The 17,186-nt window shown below is 38.7% G+C and overlaps 2 protein-coding genes across 3 annotated transcripts in view; one reads left to right on the top strand and one right to left on the bottom strand.

The window, feature by feature from the left end:
* The window catches only part of dipk2ab (divergent protein kinase domain 2Ab), a 31,152-nt gene extending 27,108 nt beyond the window's left edge, over window positions 1-4,044 (bottom strand). The window contains exon 1 of the mRNA XM_044176719.1: window positions 3,565-4,044. The gene's annotated coding sequence lies outside the window, so the exon portion shown is untranslated. The remainder of the gene's footprint in view (window positions 1-3,564) is intronic.
* Window positions 4,045-5,200: 1,156 nt separating this feature from the next.
* Window positions 5,201-17,186, top strand: part of LOC122866537 (sodium/hydrogen exchanger 9-like) — a 60,143-nt gene continuing 48,157 nt past the window's right edge. Inside the window, exons 1-5 of one of the 2 annotated variants that reach the window (XM_044176293.1) lie at window positions 5,201-5,409; window positions 6,187-6,386; window positions 10,006-10,083; window positions 10,275-10,351; window positions 15,577-15,692. In XM_044176293.1, coding sequence (XP_044032228.1) covers window positions 5,259-5,409; window positions 6,187-6,386; window positions 10,006-10,083; window positions 10,275-10,351; window positions 15,577-15,692 — 622 coding nt within the window. In that variant the 5' untranslated portion in view covers window positions 5,201-5,258. Of the gene's footprint in view, window positions 5,410-6,186; window positions 6,387-9,152; window positions 9,273-10,005; window positions 10,084-10,274; window positions 10,352-15,576; window positions 15,693-17,186 lie in introns of those variants that run through there. The other variant, XM_044176294.1, reaches the window with a different exon arrangement.

Below are 17,186 nucleotides of genomic sequence, written 5' to 3' on the forward strand. Positions count from 1 at the left end.
GGATACATAGCTTCTTCCTCCTCTCCAGAGAAAGTGTTAGGCCTCAATTACCTATGGAGCGTTACCTGGATTATGTCAATGACCATACTAATTGCTGGAGTGAAAGGATAAGATACACGCTGTATTTTCTTTGTTAATGAGAGACAGGCAGGGTGTTAAAATGCTTTAAATGTTGACAATGAAATGCATGAATCTGCCACAGATGGCTTATCCTTGATCCTGTACTTTTGTTTAGCATGAAGCAGGAGTCTGTAAGTATTGAAATGCTACTAGATTAGAGTTTTTATAGCTTGCCACTGCTGCTGCTACACACCGAGTAATAGTGTGAATGAGATCAAAACATTCAGCTTTATTGGAAGGATGGCATGGTCATTTAAGACTGGGATATTTTTCCCTGGTAATTACCCCACTAGACTGCTTCTTGTGAATTTTACCTGTAAAACCATTTATTTAACTCCCTCACTCCCTCAATTGCTGTATGCCACCCCATGGTTGAGAGGTATTTAATGGGACATGCAGAGAGGAAGGCAGACTGTATAGAGTTCTATGGCAAGGTTGCCTACTCAGGTTTTTGACAAGGGTAAAGTTCACTTAAAGCTTGAAATTGCAGCCAGATGCTTTGTATTCTAACACAGATGTTACCCACCGGAATAGAAGGGCAGTGAAATTTAAAGCAGTGTTTTCTTTTGGACAAACCTCATTGTGCCCACAGAAAACTTTGTGTTTTAAATTAGCCCCCCTCTTCCATTCCTCCCCCACGATGCCTCTGCTCCTTCTGCACTCTGCGAGAAGGAGGGATGCACAATACCAAGAGGAAAACCCTGTTTAGAATAAGCACCAAATTACCTTTCATCATAAACAGCCGCTGCCAAAACTGGGGTAAGAAAGTTTTTCAGCGTACTCAGTCTACAAAGTACTGCGGTGAGCGTTTCGAAAGAGAAGCAAAGAAAAGAGGGCAAATCAAAGGAAGCCTGACTCCTCATGCATGGGAGATGAGTCTCGCATTCAAAATGTTCCAAGTTTGGCAGATGTTAAGAGCCGCAAAATGGCTCATTACTGGGACAGAAAAGGCGCAAGATGAAGCAATAGGCCCCATGTTGGCTTAAAACAGAATGACAAAGGTCGAGACAGAGGAAGATGACATCGTAATATCCTAATATTTCAACTTTTATTAAACTTAGATTTTGACAGAATAACCCAGATAAGAAAGAGGGTTGAAAAGGAAATTTCCTTTTTGAATAATCTTTTCCACAGCTCATTGTGTAAAACTGGTTTCAGATAATGGTGTACGAGGGCAAGGCTACTCTCGGGCTAACCCATTTCCTTCACTGCACCTGAGGCTAAACTTCATTACGATATAATGAAGTCAAGCCACACATGAACATGTGTGATTAATTCCAATATAAAATGCAAAAGAGAGTGCAAAGAGGAAGTGGTGAAAAGGACAGGAATACAGTGGAGGAGTTGGAAAAATAGAGGGTGGAAAGATATAACCCATGTATAGCTAGTGAAGAGCAAGGTGAGAGAAAGTTATTGCTCTTGTGATGGAAATAAATGGAAAGAGATCACTTGAATACAGAGTAGCAGTTCTCCATCTCTGAATGGACATACACAAACACACACATGAACGTGTCTACCCCTGGAGACTGCTGGCATTACCACTGAGCCCTACTCAAAGCTTGGAAAAAGCTTCCTCTTACCCACCCTCCCTTCCATTGCAATGTGCGGCTCTAGGTGGAGAGAGGAACTACTGTTGCCAAGGTTATCGACTGAGGGAGTCAATAATGTTTGATCACAAAAACATTCAGCCACAGCCGGATTGCCTCAGTACAACAAACACGTAGACAGTGATGGATAGATTCAAATGACAATAACATTCGTGTGCCTAATGGAAAATTGAGTCCTCAGAATATAAGCACCAATTAGCAACATCTCCACACTAACATTAGTCCATTCATCTCTAGCCTAAACCAAATGCTAGAAGTTTTAATGAGAATATCAATGCTATCTGCTTTGCGCCAAACTGCCGCAGCTGTCTGGAAGGACACGCTTGAGCTGGGAAAACCTGCTCTGGATTCTTCAACTGATAACACGTTTGTTTTGTTTAATTTCAACAGCTGCACATTTTTACGAGCCAGCATCACTCTGTAGAAGTTTGAAAAGTTGTCACATATTGAAAATCTCATGTTAATGCTATTGCAAAACAAATGCCTCATCTAAGTTGATTACCTGACAGACATTTATTATTACATTTAAGGTCATTCCTACTGTAGCTCCATCTGTTGTGGAAGTTGCTTTATCCGAGTATGATTTGGTGAGTTTGGAGATCAAAAACAAAAATATACTGGTCCTGTGGGAGCTTTTAGGCTACAATTACAAGACATTCCCCTGCTGAGCGCAGAGAAACATTCAAATCAACCACTAGCAGAATGTCTTAAGTGTACTGGTCTATTTTCATAGTTCCCTTGTCGACTAACCTTGCAGAAAGGCTCCACAATTAGTCTCCTGATATGGAAAAATTAATTCTAAGCAGCCCATTCTATTCATTAGTCTGTAAAGAGAAATTCCTTAGGACTTATTATAAGCCTTTTCTGGACCAAATAGTAGAACTGTTGTGGTAATCTATTTTTCCCTTGAAGAAATCAAGGGCAGAAGTTTGCAAAGAGCATACAATCGCAGTAATCTCATGGTCAAGTCATTTTAGCTATTATTGCAAATTATGCTTTCATTTTAAATGCCTGAGCCGTTCTGTCTGATGGACAAATTGCTCACGCCAACACGGAAGACAAATACATAGCAAATCAAGTTGGTCAAGTGAAAACCTGTTGAGGTACGTTGTTTTTAAGTAAACAAAAACTACAGTGCTTTAAATATACTAAATATATACTTGAAATACTTTCAATGAACAAATCTAAAATGTTAATGGTGCCTCAAGCAAATAAATACCTTCTTAATACAGATGTTATTGCTATAATTTATCCAAATAACTAAAGGAATATATGTTTAGAGGTTTAAGGGACAGCACATTGTCGCCTATCATACATCTGTCTGGCTGCACAGTAGCTTGTGCATGATGACACTCCATTGCAGTTATATTTATTATATGTTGTAGTGGACATTAAGTTGAATTTATGTACCTGCAATGGACATAACTAATGTTCTCTAAATCAAATAAACAACCGAAAAATTAAGACGACCGTTAATTTGAGATGCCAAAGATAGTTCTCTTTTAACAAAAATGACACCAACACCAGCTCTATTAGTAGTAATAACAAACTTCACCGTTCAGCGGATGTGGTGCATCTGATAAGAGAGTTTGTTTCTAAAAAAACCCCCCCAAACTCTGTCGTCTGGTATTTTATCTAATCATTTAATCATTTTAGGTGGTAGCAAGTGTCAAGCATCCTCTTATGTATAGTTTTTGCTATATTCATCTAACGTAGTCAAGTCGAGGCTACAAGAAAGAGCGTAAAACCGACTCCTTAAATTGTGCCAATTCACATTATTAAAGGCTTAGTTCAATGTGAACACGGACTGCAAAGAGAATAAAACTGTGAAACAAACCTGTATGACTTTCTCCTCTCCGGGTCTGTAGTAGTGAAATGCTTAGCGCTCAGTTGATATCATTCTTCAAAGTTGCGGCTACTTACAAAGCGGGCGACTGATACTTTAAATCACCGCCGACAATATCTAAACCGAAAACAGCTTCTTCAAAGCTCGACGAAGATCTCTATCATGCGAACTCACACGGGCTCCACATTTCTAGCTCAAAGGTGTCTAGCCAGCTAGCCTGCTAGCTGCCGAAATAAACAGTTGGGATGTCGGGTCTTAACTCTTCATATACCGGCTCTTTCCGGCTGGACGACACGGTCCTATTCACAAAGGACACCGGCGACTGTATTGTATATTATGGTCCATATCTGTCCGCTTATAATGAATCAATTTGTGGTCACGAAATTGCCTCTTTTCTTTTTCTCCCAGGCAGCAGCTCACTCCTCTCCAACACCACAATGGGTTCTGTTTCGACTCTTTTCAACACCAGTCTCTTTACCTTTTACGACATCCGATGTCTGTTTACGACCGTAGTTGCTAAGCGATTGTTCTAATATTGTCTTGTCTGGAACGCCGCCCCCAGTGCAAAGTTTGCCAAATTTTCTATTTTTTCTCAGCGCCTCCATCAGCCTAAAAGCAATCTTTTATGGAAAATAGTAACATAAGCTAAAATTAAACTTTAATTTCGATTACCATGCAGTGAAACTTAATCGGATCGGAAATAAATGCTGAAAATTGTGAGCCTACAGCAGCTTCATAGGCTATAGGAAAACCAGCCCCTTGTTTTCTTTATCAGAAGACAACATAATCAGTTGAAAGTTAGACTTGTCCGTACACCATTAACTGCATGTGTAATAGGACCGATGGGCCTAATTCAACCGTGTTAAGTTCAGTGTTTCATTTTTCAGCCAAGGGGCACAACTGATTGACACATAGGCCTATATCTAGGAAAGTTTTTACATTTTTATAATTTTTGTAATACAATCTAAGTAAATGAAAGATGAAAATAGGCCATTGCGACCAAACGACCAATTAATTAATTAACTACTAATTAAGTCCATGACTGATTGACTTAGAGCTAAGGGACAGTGAGACTGGAAATTCAATGTTCCGGCCTATCACAGTGGGCTTCTAGGCTCCGCGTGCATTAGTTTGTATTTACCGCCACCTGCTGGAAAATGAGAGGCTGACACCCAAAGAGTGGTGCGTTCATGTAGCTTGGAAAATACCATAATTTAGGATCGCAAAGACATAACGACATGAGACGAGTCAGTCGGAAAATGTGATCTATCTTATTTGTATACGTCTAACGTCTAGCTATAATTTGGCTTTCTCAGACTATGGTGATTATACCTTGTCCAGTTGTTATTCTACGTATGTTTCACTGCTCTTGCATTTTACTTGTAGCACGCCTCATACACATGTGTTGCATTGGCACTGTAGCAAAAATAACGTCGTATCTCTCGATTTATAAAATAAAATCATGATCGCCAAAATATCTTTATTATGTAGCCTAATACATTTTGTCGTTTTCCATAAATGGCACAAAAACCTGTAGGGCTATTTCCCACCTGTTAAAAAGAAAGCAGAGATTTCCAAGCGACATAAAGGCAGCACGGGCTCTCGAGCGCTGCTGATGCGGATGTTGCTGTTGCTGAACTGAAGTACAGCGATTGTTTCCGAGAAGTTTGACCCATGCTGAGAGGATGCCAGGCACTATGAAGCACCGACAAGACAGTGCAGCATTATTGGTACTCGCTGCAATTGGCTTGGCACTTATAACCATTCTCAGTGTGTGGAAGTTAAAACAGTTTAAATACAGACTTATAAATGAAACTGGAGGTGCAATGTTTTATGGTAAGTAGCCTTAGCTGATAACCTATGTAGAGTAGCCTAAAGAGTACGGAAGCCGCTATTCAACAACACTTCCTGTACTCACAGTTTATATCAAAATGTTAATGAAATAAAGTCAATTTTGGTCACAATTTGTCGAATTTTGAGCCTTAGTAGGAATGTAGTGGAGGGCCACATCATCTAATTTAGCTTTATCCAGCTTTAGCTTTATTGACAGAGCAGAGTTTAGACTGATTTATCTTTATGTGGGAAATTCAGAGTTAACACACCAACCATGATCAATCTGATGTAAGTTAGCTCAGATAATTGTTAACAGCTAAAACAAAATAAGGATAAGGATATTTTTAAAAGTATGATATATGATTGTATATGTACAATCACATTGTATATGTGGGTGTTTGTTTGGCTTTATGGTGATAAATTATATTTTATTTTGAGCTACCATTACACCAAATAGGGTACCTTAATTGCTAGATAGCTCCAGATGCCATAAACTATTAAGGGCTCACCAACCAGCAGTATACTTGATTCATGCAATATTTAAAAGTTTGCAGTTTCACCAGTGTTTCATCACTATAACAACATGTAATATAGATTGTTTTCCTATATGTGGTACATTTGTGTAAAGTATGTTGTAGTTTTTTGCATTATAGTATCTGCATAATGATTTATTTACTTCTGGAATATTTTTGTAATATTTTTCCTCAAAGTAAGATATTAGAGGATTGCCATAGTTTTCATAACAGCAGCCTGTTCTTTATTTTTTGTGCTCTTCTGCAGGTATGCTTGTGGGGTTAACAGTAAGATGCGTGTCATTTCACTGGGGAGAACATTTGGACAACATGGAGACTGAGTGCAGTTGTGGTGGTCTTAACAGCACTCCTCTCATCTTGATGGTCAACATCACTTCACACTTCCACTGTTTTAGACATGTTGAAACAGTCAACCAAAGATGCCCACCGGTCTCAACCCCTCATACGGTAACTATGGCAATTTAGTTTAACCTGCACTTCAAACACATGTTAAGTGACTCTTTTATGTGGATAGGTGCTGCAGGTTGTGACACAACATAGGCACTAGTGAAAAATGATACAACCTGTCCTAATAAAACATTTGCTTTAACTTGTGAAAACAAACTGCACCATACAGAATGCTTTCTTTTCCTCTGATGTAGTATTATTTTGTTTGAAATGCCTTTCCTTTGATCACATCTATATTTTCCCCCTTGTGTATGCTGGGTATTTACATCAACAGGCTCCTCTAATGGAGCTTAGTTATTGGTTTTCCTCTAAATTGCTTGCTTGTATAAATAACTTGTTTGTTATTAGGGAAGCAAGAGAGTTGTGGTACAGAGAGAAAGAGTGCAAGAGAGCAATTTAACCTATATTAAGGATTTATTAAGGAAAAGATAGGGGAGATTACATTTTCAGGTGTGCTGTGTGGACAAGGCAAAATTAGAAGACAACTAAACACAGAAACCAATAAACAGAGCATTTACTCTAGTAGAATAGATAAAGCAACACAAAGAGTCTGATCAATGAACAAAAAAAAGGCTTTACACAAACGTTTTCTTAAAAAATATGTTCCTGCCGACAACTGCAAACATAAACTGTGTGAATACAATCAGAAAACCCAATTTATTTTTACTTGAAATGTGTGTTTCTCTCAAGACATTTTCCTAGTTGTGTGTTTACTTGCAGACTTCCCATATTGCAAGTGATACTGATGCTGGATTGCTCTGCACTGCAGGAAAGGTGTGAGATAGTTAGGTAATCTCAGCAGGCGCTGCAGCTTTTTCCTCTTAGATAGAGATGGTCATCTCAACCTGTGACACAGAACACAGTAATGGATGTGAATATCTACCATCTGTTTGTTATAAAATGGAGGGAACTGTGATACTGTGAACAAATTTCCAAATCACAAAATGCTGTGCATACTGTATATCAATGATGATTTCTTAGCGTAGTAGAGATGCACTGCTACTTGATGATTTGATGCCGATTGAGTTTATGAACCCTGCTGACTCAAACAGAGGTTTGGTCAGAACAGTTGTTGAAATGTAATTTATTTTATTTTTTTTTTACAATTAACATAATATTGTTTCTGTAGCATGAAATTGAACATCTTTGCTCATTTATGTTACACTTATATATAACATAAAATAATATAATATACTGTATCGTATACAGTATATTGGTATGTTAATTTTGTGAAGACTGCACTGAATATAAAAAAAACATCCAGTCAAAAATGCATTCTCAACAAAAGATACTTATCACTTTTTATCAGGAAGGAGTATTATGTTTTTTAATGCTGAATGTCTCCTTTGAATTCTACATACAAGGATTCTTAAACGGTTTATCAAAGTACAGTGTATTTGTATTATTTTTTGTCACTGAGGTGCAACAGAAATAATGTTAGAACTGGACCTTAAGCCAGAGTGCTGCAAACTGCTCACAGCAATTATTTTTAGAAATTAGATCAGAGACTCTAATATCACTTCTAAGTAGAAGAGCCTAAGCCCTGAGATGGCCCTCTGGTTGTCTCTCATTAGCATTATTACTGTTTTCTGGCTCGCTTTCATATTTTAGCAATGCTATCAGAGAGATTTGTCATATCAAAGAAACCAACCAATGAGCCAGGGATTCAGCAACACGATGGCCAACAAGCATGAGAGGATGTGGAATGAGCATATTTGAAAATGTATTTCTTAATCTCAGAGCGATATTTAAACCCGAAAGAAAGGGAGTAAGTGAACCATGAACCTTGCAAATCATCCAAGCCAAGTGTAACTCTTCAGTAATGGCTTGGGCTCTTTGGCCCCTTTGAATGCTGGGGTCTCATTAGTAAACCAGCAGAGGCTACCACAAAGGCCATTACATCGGTCAGACCATTCTGTGCAGCCTTCACGCCATTAAGTCTGATACATATGGGGACCTAGCAGAGAGAGATAAGGATTTCATTGCATTACAGAGTCCATTATCTTCCACTGGGGAGTAAGGCATTAAAGTTTGTGGTCTGATTAAATTTAGTGCTGCTCAGCTGAAGAGGCAATTAGTGTATACAACACACCTCCATCCTCGACTCTGTGGTGCAGGTGGCCCTTAGAATAAAGCCACCAGCATATGCATAATTTATTGATTACAGTGTATGTATAAGTCTCTGTTATGCAGTTTTGTATTTGTCATGCAAAGCCTGCATGGATGAAAATATACATATATTGTGCTGTGTGGGTAATTGCAGCCGCAAAAAAGTAATTTATATTGAGCCGGGTGATAGTAGCAGAAACATAGGAACAATTTGTAGCTCTAGCAACCATTTCAAGTATGAATTACTGAGAAAACATGGTGGCCCTCCAAACTCTATACCAGCATTAGAAATGGTAATTAATAAAATGCAATCTTCCACATATCCACACATACACGTGTATATGTTCACCAAAATGCAATGTGTCCTGGAAATAGGACATTTACAGAGGCAGACCTATTTTCATTTGTCCAAATATTCATGCTACTTAGGTTGCTTCTACGTTTGGTCTGTTTTTTAAAAAGCAAAATCTAGGCCATTCTCAAAGGTCTGTGACCACAGCCCTATTTCAGCAAGCATCATCACCACATCTTGCCTTTTGGACTGAAATGTAATCATTTGGAATTAAATTTTTAGCAATGTAATGAGACCTTGTAGGAATCAGGAAAAAGAAGCATTATTTTGATCTGAATTGAATATCACTGCTGTTTGATCCTCAGAATGTACCCACAACAGACATGAAAAAGATTCAAGGATGATGGACATGAAAGGCTACCTTTCTGAGCGGCTTGTATTGCATCATATTGGCTAGGATGAGAAACAGACAGAGAACGTGCACGGTATGATAAAAAACGCCTTGCATTCTGGTTACTGTTCGTGTTGACGATAATGCAGGTTGTTGTGATTAGCAGCTTGGATGTTGTTTAATGTTAATCCATCTGTTGCCTGAACACGTGTGGCTATACTAACCGTAAATGCTTATTCCCATTCTAATGAATGCTGGGAGCCTCTATGGTGAAGACTGACGCAAGCAGTCAGACTTTAGAGCTTTAATCAGCTGTGGAAGTCTGAGTCAGGGCACAGGAACAGAATGCTAGTGTTGTACACAGTAATTATATTAAATGCAACCAGAGTGATGATTTTTGTAACTAGATATGAGGGAACCTACTTTTTGGTAGCTAACTCTGTGCAGTGGTAAATGTCAGTTGGCTAGTACTTATAATGCTCCCAACTACAATGTTCAAGGGTAGGAATAATCAAAAAAGTCTAAACATTGGCACATAAGCCTGGAGTGTCACACTTTCCCATTTTTTCTATTAACAACATGCAATAGTTTTTTGGGGGTTTTTATAAATAGAGGACAGATAAGGTTGTTGTGGTACCTGGAGACTATTGTGACATTGGGATTCAAAGAGAAAAAAGAACTGGTGCCTTTCTGACAAAACAGAGCTGCTGAAGTGAACGATGTGTGTGTAATATCTGTCTGTCAGTCAGTCACATTCAGTAAACGGAGTCCTCTCGCTCCCCACGGAGCCCTGTCAGTCACCAACACAACAGCGCTGTCTTTTACAGGAGACCTTTGATCCCGAGGTTCTTTTCAATCTGTTCCTGCCACCCATCATCTTCCATGGAGCTTACACCCTTAATCAGGTGAGACTGCTGTCCTGACATGCCTACAAGTAGGGGAAAAAGACATCATCATAGGACTGTGCTCCATCAATTTGAAAAAACCACTGTCTTAGTGTGTGCTGCTGTTTGTTGCATGAAATTTAAGTAAATTTGTTGCATATTGTCGACCTCTTTGTTTGTCTGTTTGGTGTTAATTTTATTTTCTGTTCTAGAAACGATTCATTGAGAATCTTGGATCTGTTCTGACCTTTGCTTTTTTGGGTACCATAATCAGCTGTGTGACCATAGGGTAAGCATTTTTTGACATTCTGACATTAAGAAATATTAGAAGGTACAAACAGTCAATACAAATTGTGTGTATGACTACATGTTAGAGGCACATTAAGCTGCATTTCATTCATGGAAGGTGCTATCACTATTAGTCGCTGTAGAAAATGCAACAGTGTTGTATTCATTCACTCATTTTCCCTTCTTTATTGTCATATACAGTACAGATATGTTCATGTTTTGATTATGAATTATAATTGTGCTCATTTTCAATTATTATGTTGCTCATTTTCAGTCAAATGAGATTCTGTACCATTTGTAAATTCACATGATATGTCCCAGTTCCTAACTGCATGCTATTAGTACATAGTACAGTATATACTAAATACTAACTGTCACTGTCATGTTTTTGCAGTTAGTATACAGTACATAAAATCCATGTAATGTACTATTTTTACAAGAAGTAAACATTTTTTACAAAGACTTAATATAGATCGTAACTAATAACATTAATTACTGTTGTATTTGACATACATGAGATAGAGCCATCTTTAAGGTTATTAATCACACCTGTGCTTTTTCTACTATGATAAGTCAAATGTCTGCTATGAACGGTTCTATGGTGTACATCAACAGCACACTCAAAAATTAAGCAGAATTAGTTTAATTGTTCTAGTGTGAACACACTAAATAATCAAAACCTGCCTAACATTAGTATGTACAGTAGTATGGAACATGGACACCGCTACTAATGTGTAGCGTTGCTATTCTGGCATCACAAAGCTAGATGGCACTCTCAGACTTTGGAGGAAATTGAAATCTTTGCAAACCAGTTGTTACTGATGCACTCATTTTTCTGCACACAGAGACCAGTTTTGTTGTTTTCCTGTTGTAACTCTGCAACATTACTAATTGTAGAAAAAAAGCAGTCCTTGATGGATATGATATATGAAAGGATTATATTATTATCTTTTTTTTCTCTTTCTGATGTTTTGAAGGTATGAAGTTTTCATTAAAAACAATAGTAGAAAAGGTTTCAGTCATAGTCATCTGGACAATGTTTTCAAATTCAAGACGTTTCGGCTCCCATCCGGAAGTCATTCTCAATTGTGAAAATGGTTTGAGAACTCAGAAATTTAAGCTACTCTGTGTTGCTTAAGCCCTGCCCTCAGGGAGGAATCTTCTGTACTGTTTACCCAGCCCAGTAATCAGGCCTATTGTTTTCTGATTTCTGGGCGAGTAAAAACAATTCTTTCTGGCTGCACCTCCCTCATCACGTTAAAGTGCAGCCAGAAAACAATAGGCCTGATTCCTGGGCCATCATGGAAACAAAGAAGTTCAGTTTCAGGTGATGCAGGGTAATGTAGTCCAGTACAACATCACCTTTAACTATGACCTCAGTAATAAACATATAATTGAATTTACACATCAAAACCAAAAACGAAGCATTATGAGCTTCGTGAAGATAGATGTTATAGCAAGGCTGTTGTTTTGATTGCATTATATTGTACATGTGTACCTAACAAAATGGCCCCTGAGTGTAATTGCTTTCTTTTTCCTGATATAAAATGTGATGTCAATATTTTTCATATTCAAAGACTCTTAAAGCTGCTATTTTACAGTTACTTAGTGTGCTTGTGGTTTATTCATGACATTATTTCCATTGTCATGTAATCATTTTATTGTTAACTGATTCGCATTTTTTTTATATCCATGGAAAAGGTTCATGCCCTCTAGATACTACTTTCTGATGTTTTGAAGGTATGAAGTTTTCATTAAAAACAATAGTAGAAAAGGTTTCAATCATAGTCATCTGGACAATGTTTTCAAATTCAAGACTTTACAGCTCCCATCCGGAAGTCATTCTCAATTGTGAAAATGGTTCGAGAACTCAGAAATTTAAGCTACTCTGTGTTGCTTAAGCCCTGCCCTCAGGGAGGAATCTTCTGTACTGTTTACCCAGCCCAGTAATCAGGCCTATTGTTTTCTGATTTCTGGGCGAGTAAAACTAATTCTTTCTGGCTGCACCTCCTCATCACGTTAAAGTGCAGCCAGAAAACAATAGGCCTGATTCCTGGGCCATCATGGAAACAAAGAAGTTCAGTTTCAGGTGATGCAGGGTAATGTAGTCCAGTACAACATCACCTTTAACTATGACCTCAGTAATAAACATATAATTGAATTTACACATCAAAACCAAAAACGAAGCATTATGAGCTTCGTGAAGATAGATGTTATAGCAAGGCTGTTGTTTTGATTGCATTATATTGTACATGTGTACCTAACAAAATGGCCCCTGAGTGTAATTGCTTTCTTTTTCCTGATATAAAATGTGATGTCAATATTTTTCATATTCAAAGACTCTTAAAGCTGCTATTTTACAGTTACTTAGTGTGCTTGTGGTTTATTCATGACATTATTTCCATTGTCATGTAATCATTTTATTGTTAACTGATTCGCATTTTTTTTATATCCATGGAAAAGGTTCATGCCCTCTAGATACTACTTTCTGATGTTTTGAAGGTATGAAGTTTTCATTAAAAACAATAGTAGAAAAGGTTTCAATCATAGTCATCTGGACAATGTTTTCAAATTCAAGACTTTACAGCTCCCATCCGGAAGTCATTCTCAATTGTGAAAATGGTTCGAGAACTCAGAAATGTAAGCTACTCTGTGTTGCTTAAGCCCTGCCCTCAGGGAGGAATCTTCTGTACTGTTTACCCAGCCCAGTAATCAGGCCTATTGTTTTCTGATTTCTGGGCGAGTAAAAATAATTCTTTCTGGCTGCACCTCCCTCTCATCACGTTAAAGTGCAGCCAGAAAACAATAAAGGCCTGATTCCTGGGCCATCATGGAAACAAAGAAGTTCAGTTTCAGGTGATGCAGGGTAATGTAGTCCAGTACAACATCACCTTTAACTATGACCTCAGTAATAAACATATAATTGAATTTACACATCAAAACCAAAAACGAAGCATTATGAGCTTCGTGAAGATAGATGTTATAGCAAGGCTGTTGTTTTGATTGCATTATATTGTACATGTGTACCTAACAAAATGGCCCCTGAGTGTAATTGCTTTCTTTTTCCTGATATAAAATGTGATGTCAATATTTTTCATATTCAAAGACTCTTAAAGCTGCTATTTTACAGTTACTTAGTGTGCTTGTGGTTTATTCATGACATTATTTCCATTGTCATGTAATCATTTTATTGTTAACTGATTCGCATTTTTTTTATATCCATGGAAAAGGTTCATGCCCTCTAGATACTACTTTCTGATGTTTTGAAGGTATGAAGTTTTCATTAAAAACAATAGTAGAAAAGGTTTCAATCATAGTCATCTGGACAATGTTTTCAAATTCAAGACTTTACAGCTCCCATCCGGAAGTCATTCTCAATTGTGAAAATGGTTCGAGAACTCAGAAATTTAAGCTACTCTGTGTTGCTTAAGCCCTGCCCTCAGGGAGGAATCTTCTGTACTGTTTACCCAGCCCAGTAATCAGGCCTATTGTTTTCTGATTTCTGGGCGAGTAAAAACAATTCTTTCTGGCTGCACCTCCCTCATCACGTTAAAGTGCAGCCAGAAAACAATAGGCCTGATTCCTGGGCCATCATGGAAACAAAGAAGTTCAGTTTCAGGTGATGCAGGGTAATGTAGTCCAGTACAACATCACCTTTAACTATGACCTCAGTAATAAACATATAATTGAATTTACACATCAAAACCAAAAACGAAGCATTATGAGCTTCGTGAAGATAGATGTTATAGCAAGGCTGTTGTTTTGATTGCATTATATTGTACATGTGTACCTAACAAAATGGCCCCTGAGTGTAATTGCTTTCTTTTTCCTGATATAAAATGTGATGTCAATATTTTTCATATTCAAAGACTCTTAAAGCTGCTATTTTACAGTTACTTAGTGTGCTTGTGGTTTATTCATGACATTATTTCCATTGTCATGTAATAATTTTATTGTTAACTGATTCACATTTTTTTTTATATCCATGGAAAAGGTTCATGCCCTCTAGATACTATAGCTGGAACTAATAGGCTTCTCCAACTTGCCAATACCCAGTTACCCAGTTAAAGATGTTGTTTTTCCTCACTTTTCTTCCTTCTTTCTTCAATACATTAGTTCTTCCCCAGGAACGCCCTTTGTCAAACTCCCCCCCATTCCCCTGGGATGCAGGGAAGGGTTTGACATGTTGGGTCATGTGCACATTCTTTGATTCGAAGGCACCAGACCTGACCAGTGCTGTTGCTTGTTAGTGAGTCTGCCATATCCTCTGGGGGGAAAAAAAGAGTGTCATGGGAGTGAGGGAACCTTACTGACATAGTACATCCACCTTCTCTCTTTCTCTGTCTGTCTCACTCTCTGTCTCTGTATCCCTCACACACACACACACACACACACACACACACACACACACACACACACACACACACACTGAATGTCATTACCATAACTTCCAATCTCCCTTTAAGATACAAGAATAAGACAGCTTAGTTGCCCGACCTGAGAGCAGTACTTTAAATCCTGGCGCTGGGGACAGGTTGTGTGCGTCACCATGGTAACAGAGTTATGCCAATGGACAGAAAGGTTCTCCAGAGGACATGCTGGCTAATTATTATGGGATGCTTCACAGTAACAGGATTAGTACTTAACACACATCCATTACCAGTCAGGAGCTGGACTGCAGCGTTGAATGCTGAATGGACATGTTAGCAAGTTTTTGCACAATATTTTTATAAGAGAGAGCATACAGTGGTGCATTCTGGGACAGTCAGATTTTAGATTTGTTCTATTGCCAGGCCCCAGAGCTGATAAAAATACTGCTTCTGTTTTAATTCTGTGGCAATGCCCTTCACAAACTCTTCTCATGTTTTTTTTGTCTTTCAGGTGATTCTGTGTACACACAAACACATATACGCATAATTCTGGTGCCTTTTTATTATGTCATGTGAAGGTAGGGCTGTGTAGATCCACACACACGCACACACACATATATATATGTGGTTAAATTTAACACTACCCACTGTAGTGTGTGCAGCTTTGTGTGTCCACCTGTGCTAAGCAGCCGCTGCCTGGAAACAGGTCAACTGCTGGTAGTGTCTGGCCCCATTACCCAGACTACTCTGGGGGAAGCCCTGCTGTGGTTAGAGGGATGACTGATAAGCCTGCTCTGGGTGGCGCTCCTTGATGACCTCACTGTGTGTGCTTCTGTCTGCTTGTCCTCAATCCTAGGGCCTGCGTCTACGGCTTCACCAGACTGATGGTGCTGTTGGGCCGAGCAGCAGATGGAGACTTCTTGCTCATTGATTGCCTCCTGTTTGGTGCCATTATATCAGCCACTGACCCAGGTAGCTGGCCTTATAAAGGAACTCCTACACTAACACTCATCACTTCTAGTGGCAACATTGATTTTTTTTTTTAAAACACTACTGGTTTTATACAGATATAAGTCTGTTTGGCACTTGCTCACAGTGAATATGTAATAGACACATCACAGGGATCTGCCTTAAGTAAACGAGTTCAAGAAAAAAAAATATAACGCGTAACATGTTAAGACTGTTCAACCAACTGTAGATTTCTCATTTCTGCAATTTATGGGTTTTGATGGTCAGAAAACATGATAAGTTAACATGTTTAAAAAGGTCAAACCTAGCTCATGCTGTTCTTTCACACCTCTCTGTACCTCTTTTCCTATTGCACACATGATCCTGTCAGGTTTAAAGATTTAACATTGTAATGTTACGCCACTTGGGCATCTATAATATGTTAACCCTTTTAATACACATTTATCTCTACCTCAGTGAAACACTCTGCTCTTGCTTTATGTATAGCCATCCTTTTACCTTTGCACAGTGACAGATAACAGAGATTGATAGCCAAGCCTATATGCATGAACAAAGTCACAATGCCCTCTAAGTAGGCCTAGATGTAATTGCTTTGAATTCGGTGCATCTTTTTCCTACCACAATATAATCTGTGTTCTTCAAGAACAGTCAAGTGGGATGTCATAAGGCATCCTGCGACACTGCGACAGTGACAATGTTAATGTCCTCATTTGGCAATGAATTATGTATATCAATAAGTAGTTGATCTGGGTGAGTGTCAAAGAGGAACTGTAGATTATGGTGCAGCTGTCACTCTGACTGGCGTTCTTTTCCCATGCCACGCGGTGCTCATCCCTGCCAACCCCAGCGCCCTCATCACTTTGATTAGAATCACACTGCAATGCATTGATGGCCCCAACGTCAAGACCCCTAGGCTGTCTCCATCTCGCGCTGTCCAAATATAGCGCTAGCTCTCTGATTTTCTGAAAGGGAGCCATTAAAATTTCCCTGTCCATTTCTCTTGCTTGTACATTTGCATTAACTGGGTCCAAAGCAGCAAAACACTCCAGAAAAAGGCAACGGACTTACTTTCACACACACATACATACACACACAGGCACAGTGACTCTTTGTCCATGTCATAACCCTTGTGTGACAGCTCTCTGGTTGTGTCACTGACTCATTGTGTAAGTGCAACTGTGTCACGTACTAAGTGAAACGATGGAAATCTTGACAGCACTGTGAAAGTCATCACAGGCTTGCAGCCAAGCTTTGAGTGAAATGGAAGCCCAATTTATTTGCCACTTTGCTTGCACTGGACTATGGAATATAACATGATGGAGATATTTGATAGGCCAGGTTCTCATTGCAGCTATAATGACTGAATGAAAGCTTCCTCTGAGAACAGCAGATAGCAAGCAACAGGAGTGATATGTGGATGTTGCCATTGCTGGTAATGTTATTTATTTTATTCATTTGGATGCTGATTTAGGGCTACAGCTACCATTGAAGACACTA

The sequence above is a fragment of the Siniperca chuatsi genome, linkage group LG19 (genome assembly GCF_020085105.1).
Source record: "Siniperca chuatsi isolate FFG_IHB_CAS linkage group LG19, ASM2008510v1, whole genome shotgun sequence".
NCBI classification, from domain to species: Eukaryota; Metazoa; Chordata; class Actinopteri; order Centrarchiformes; family Sinipercidae; genus Siniperca; species Siniperca chuatsi.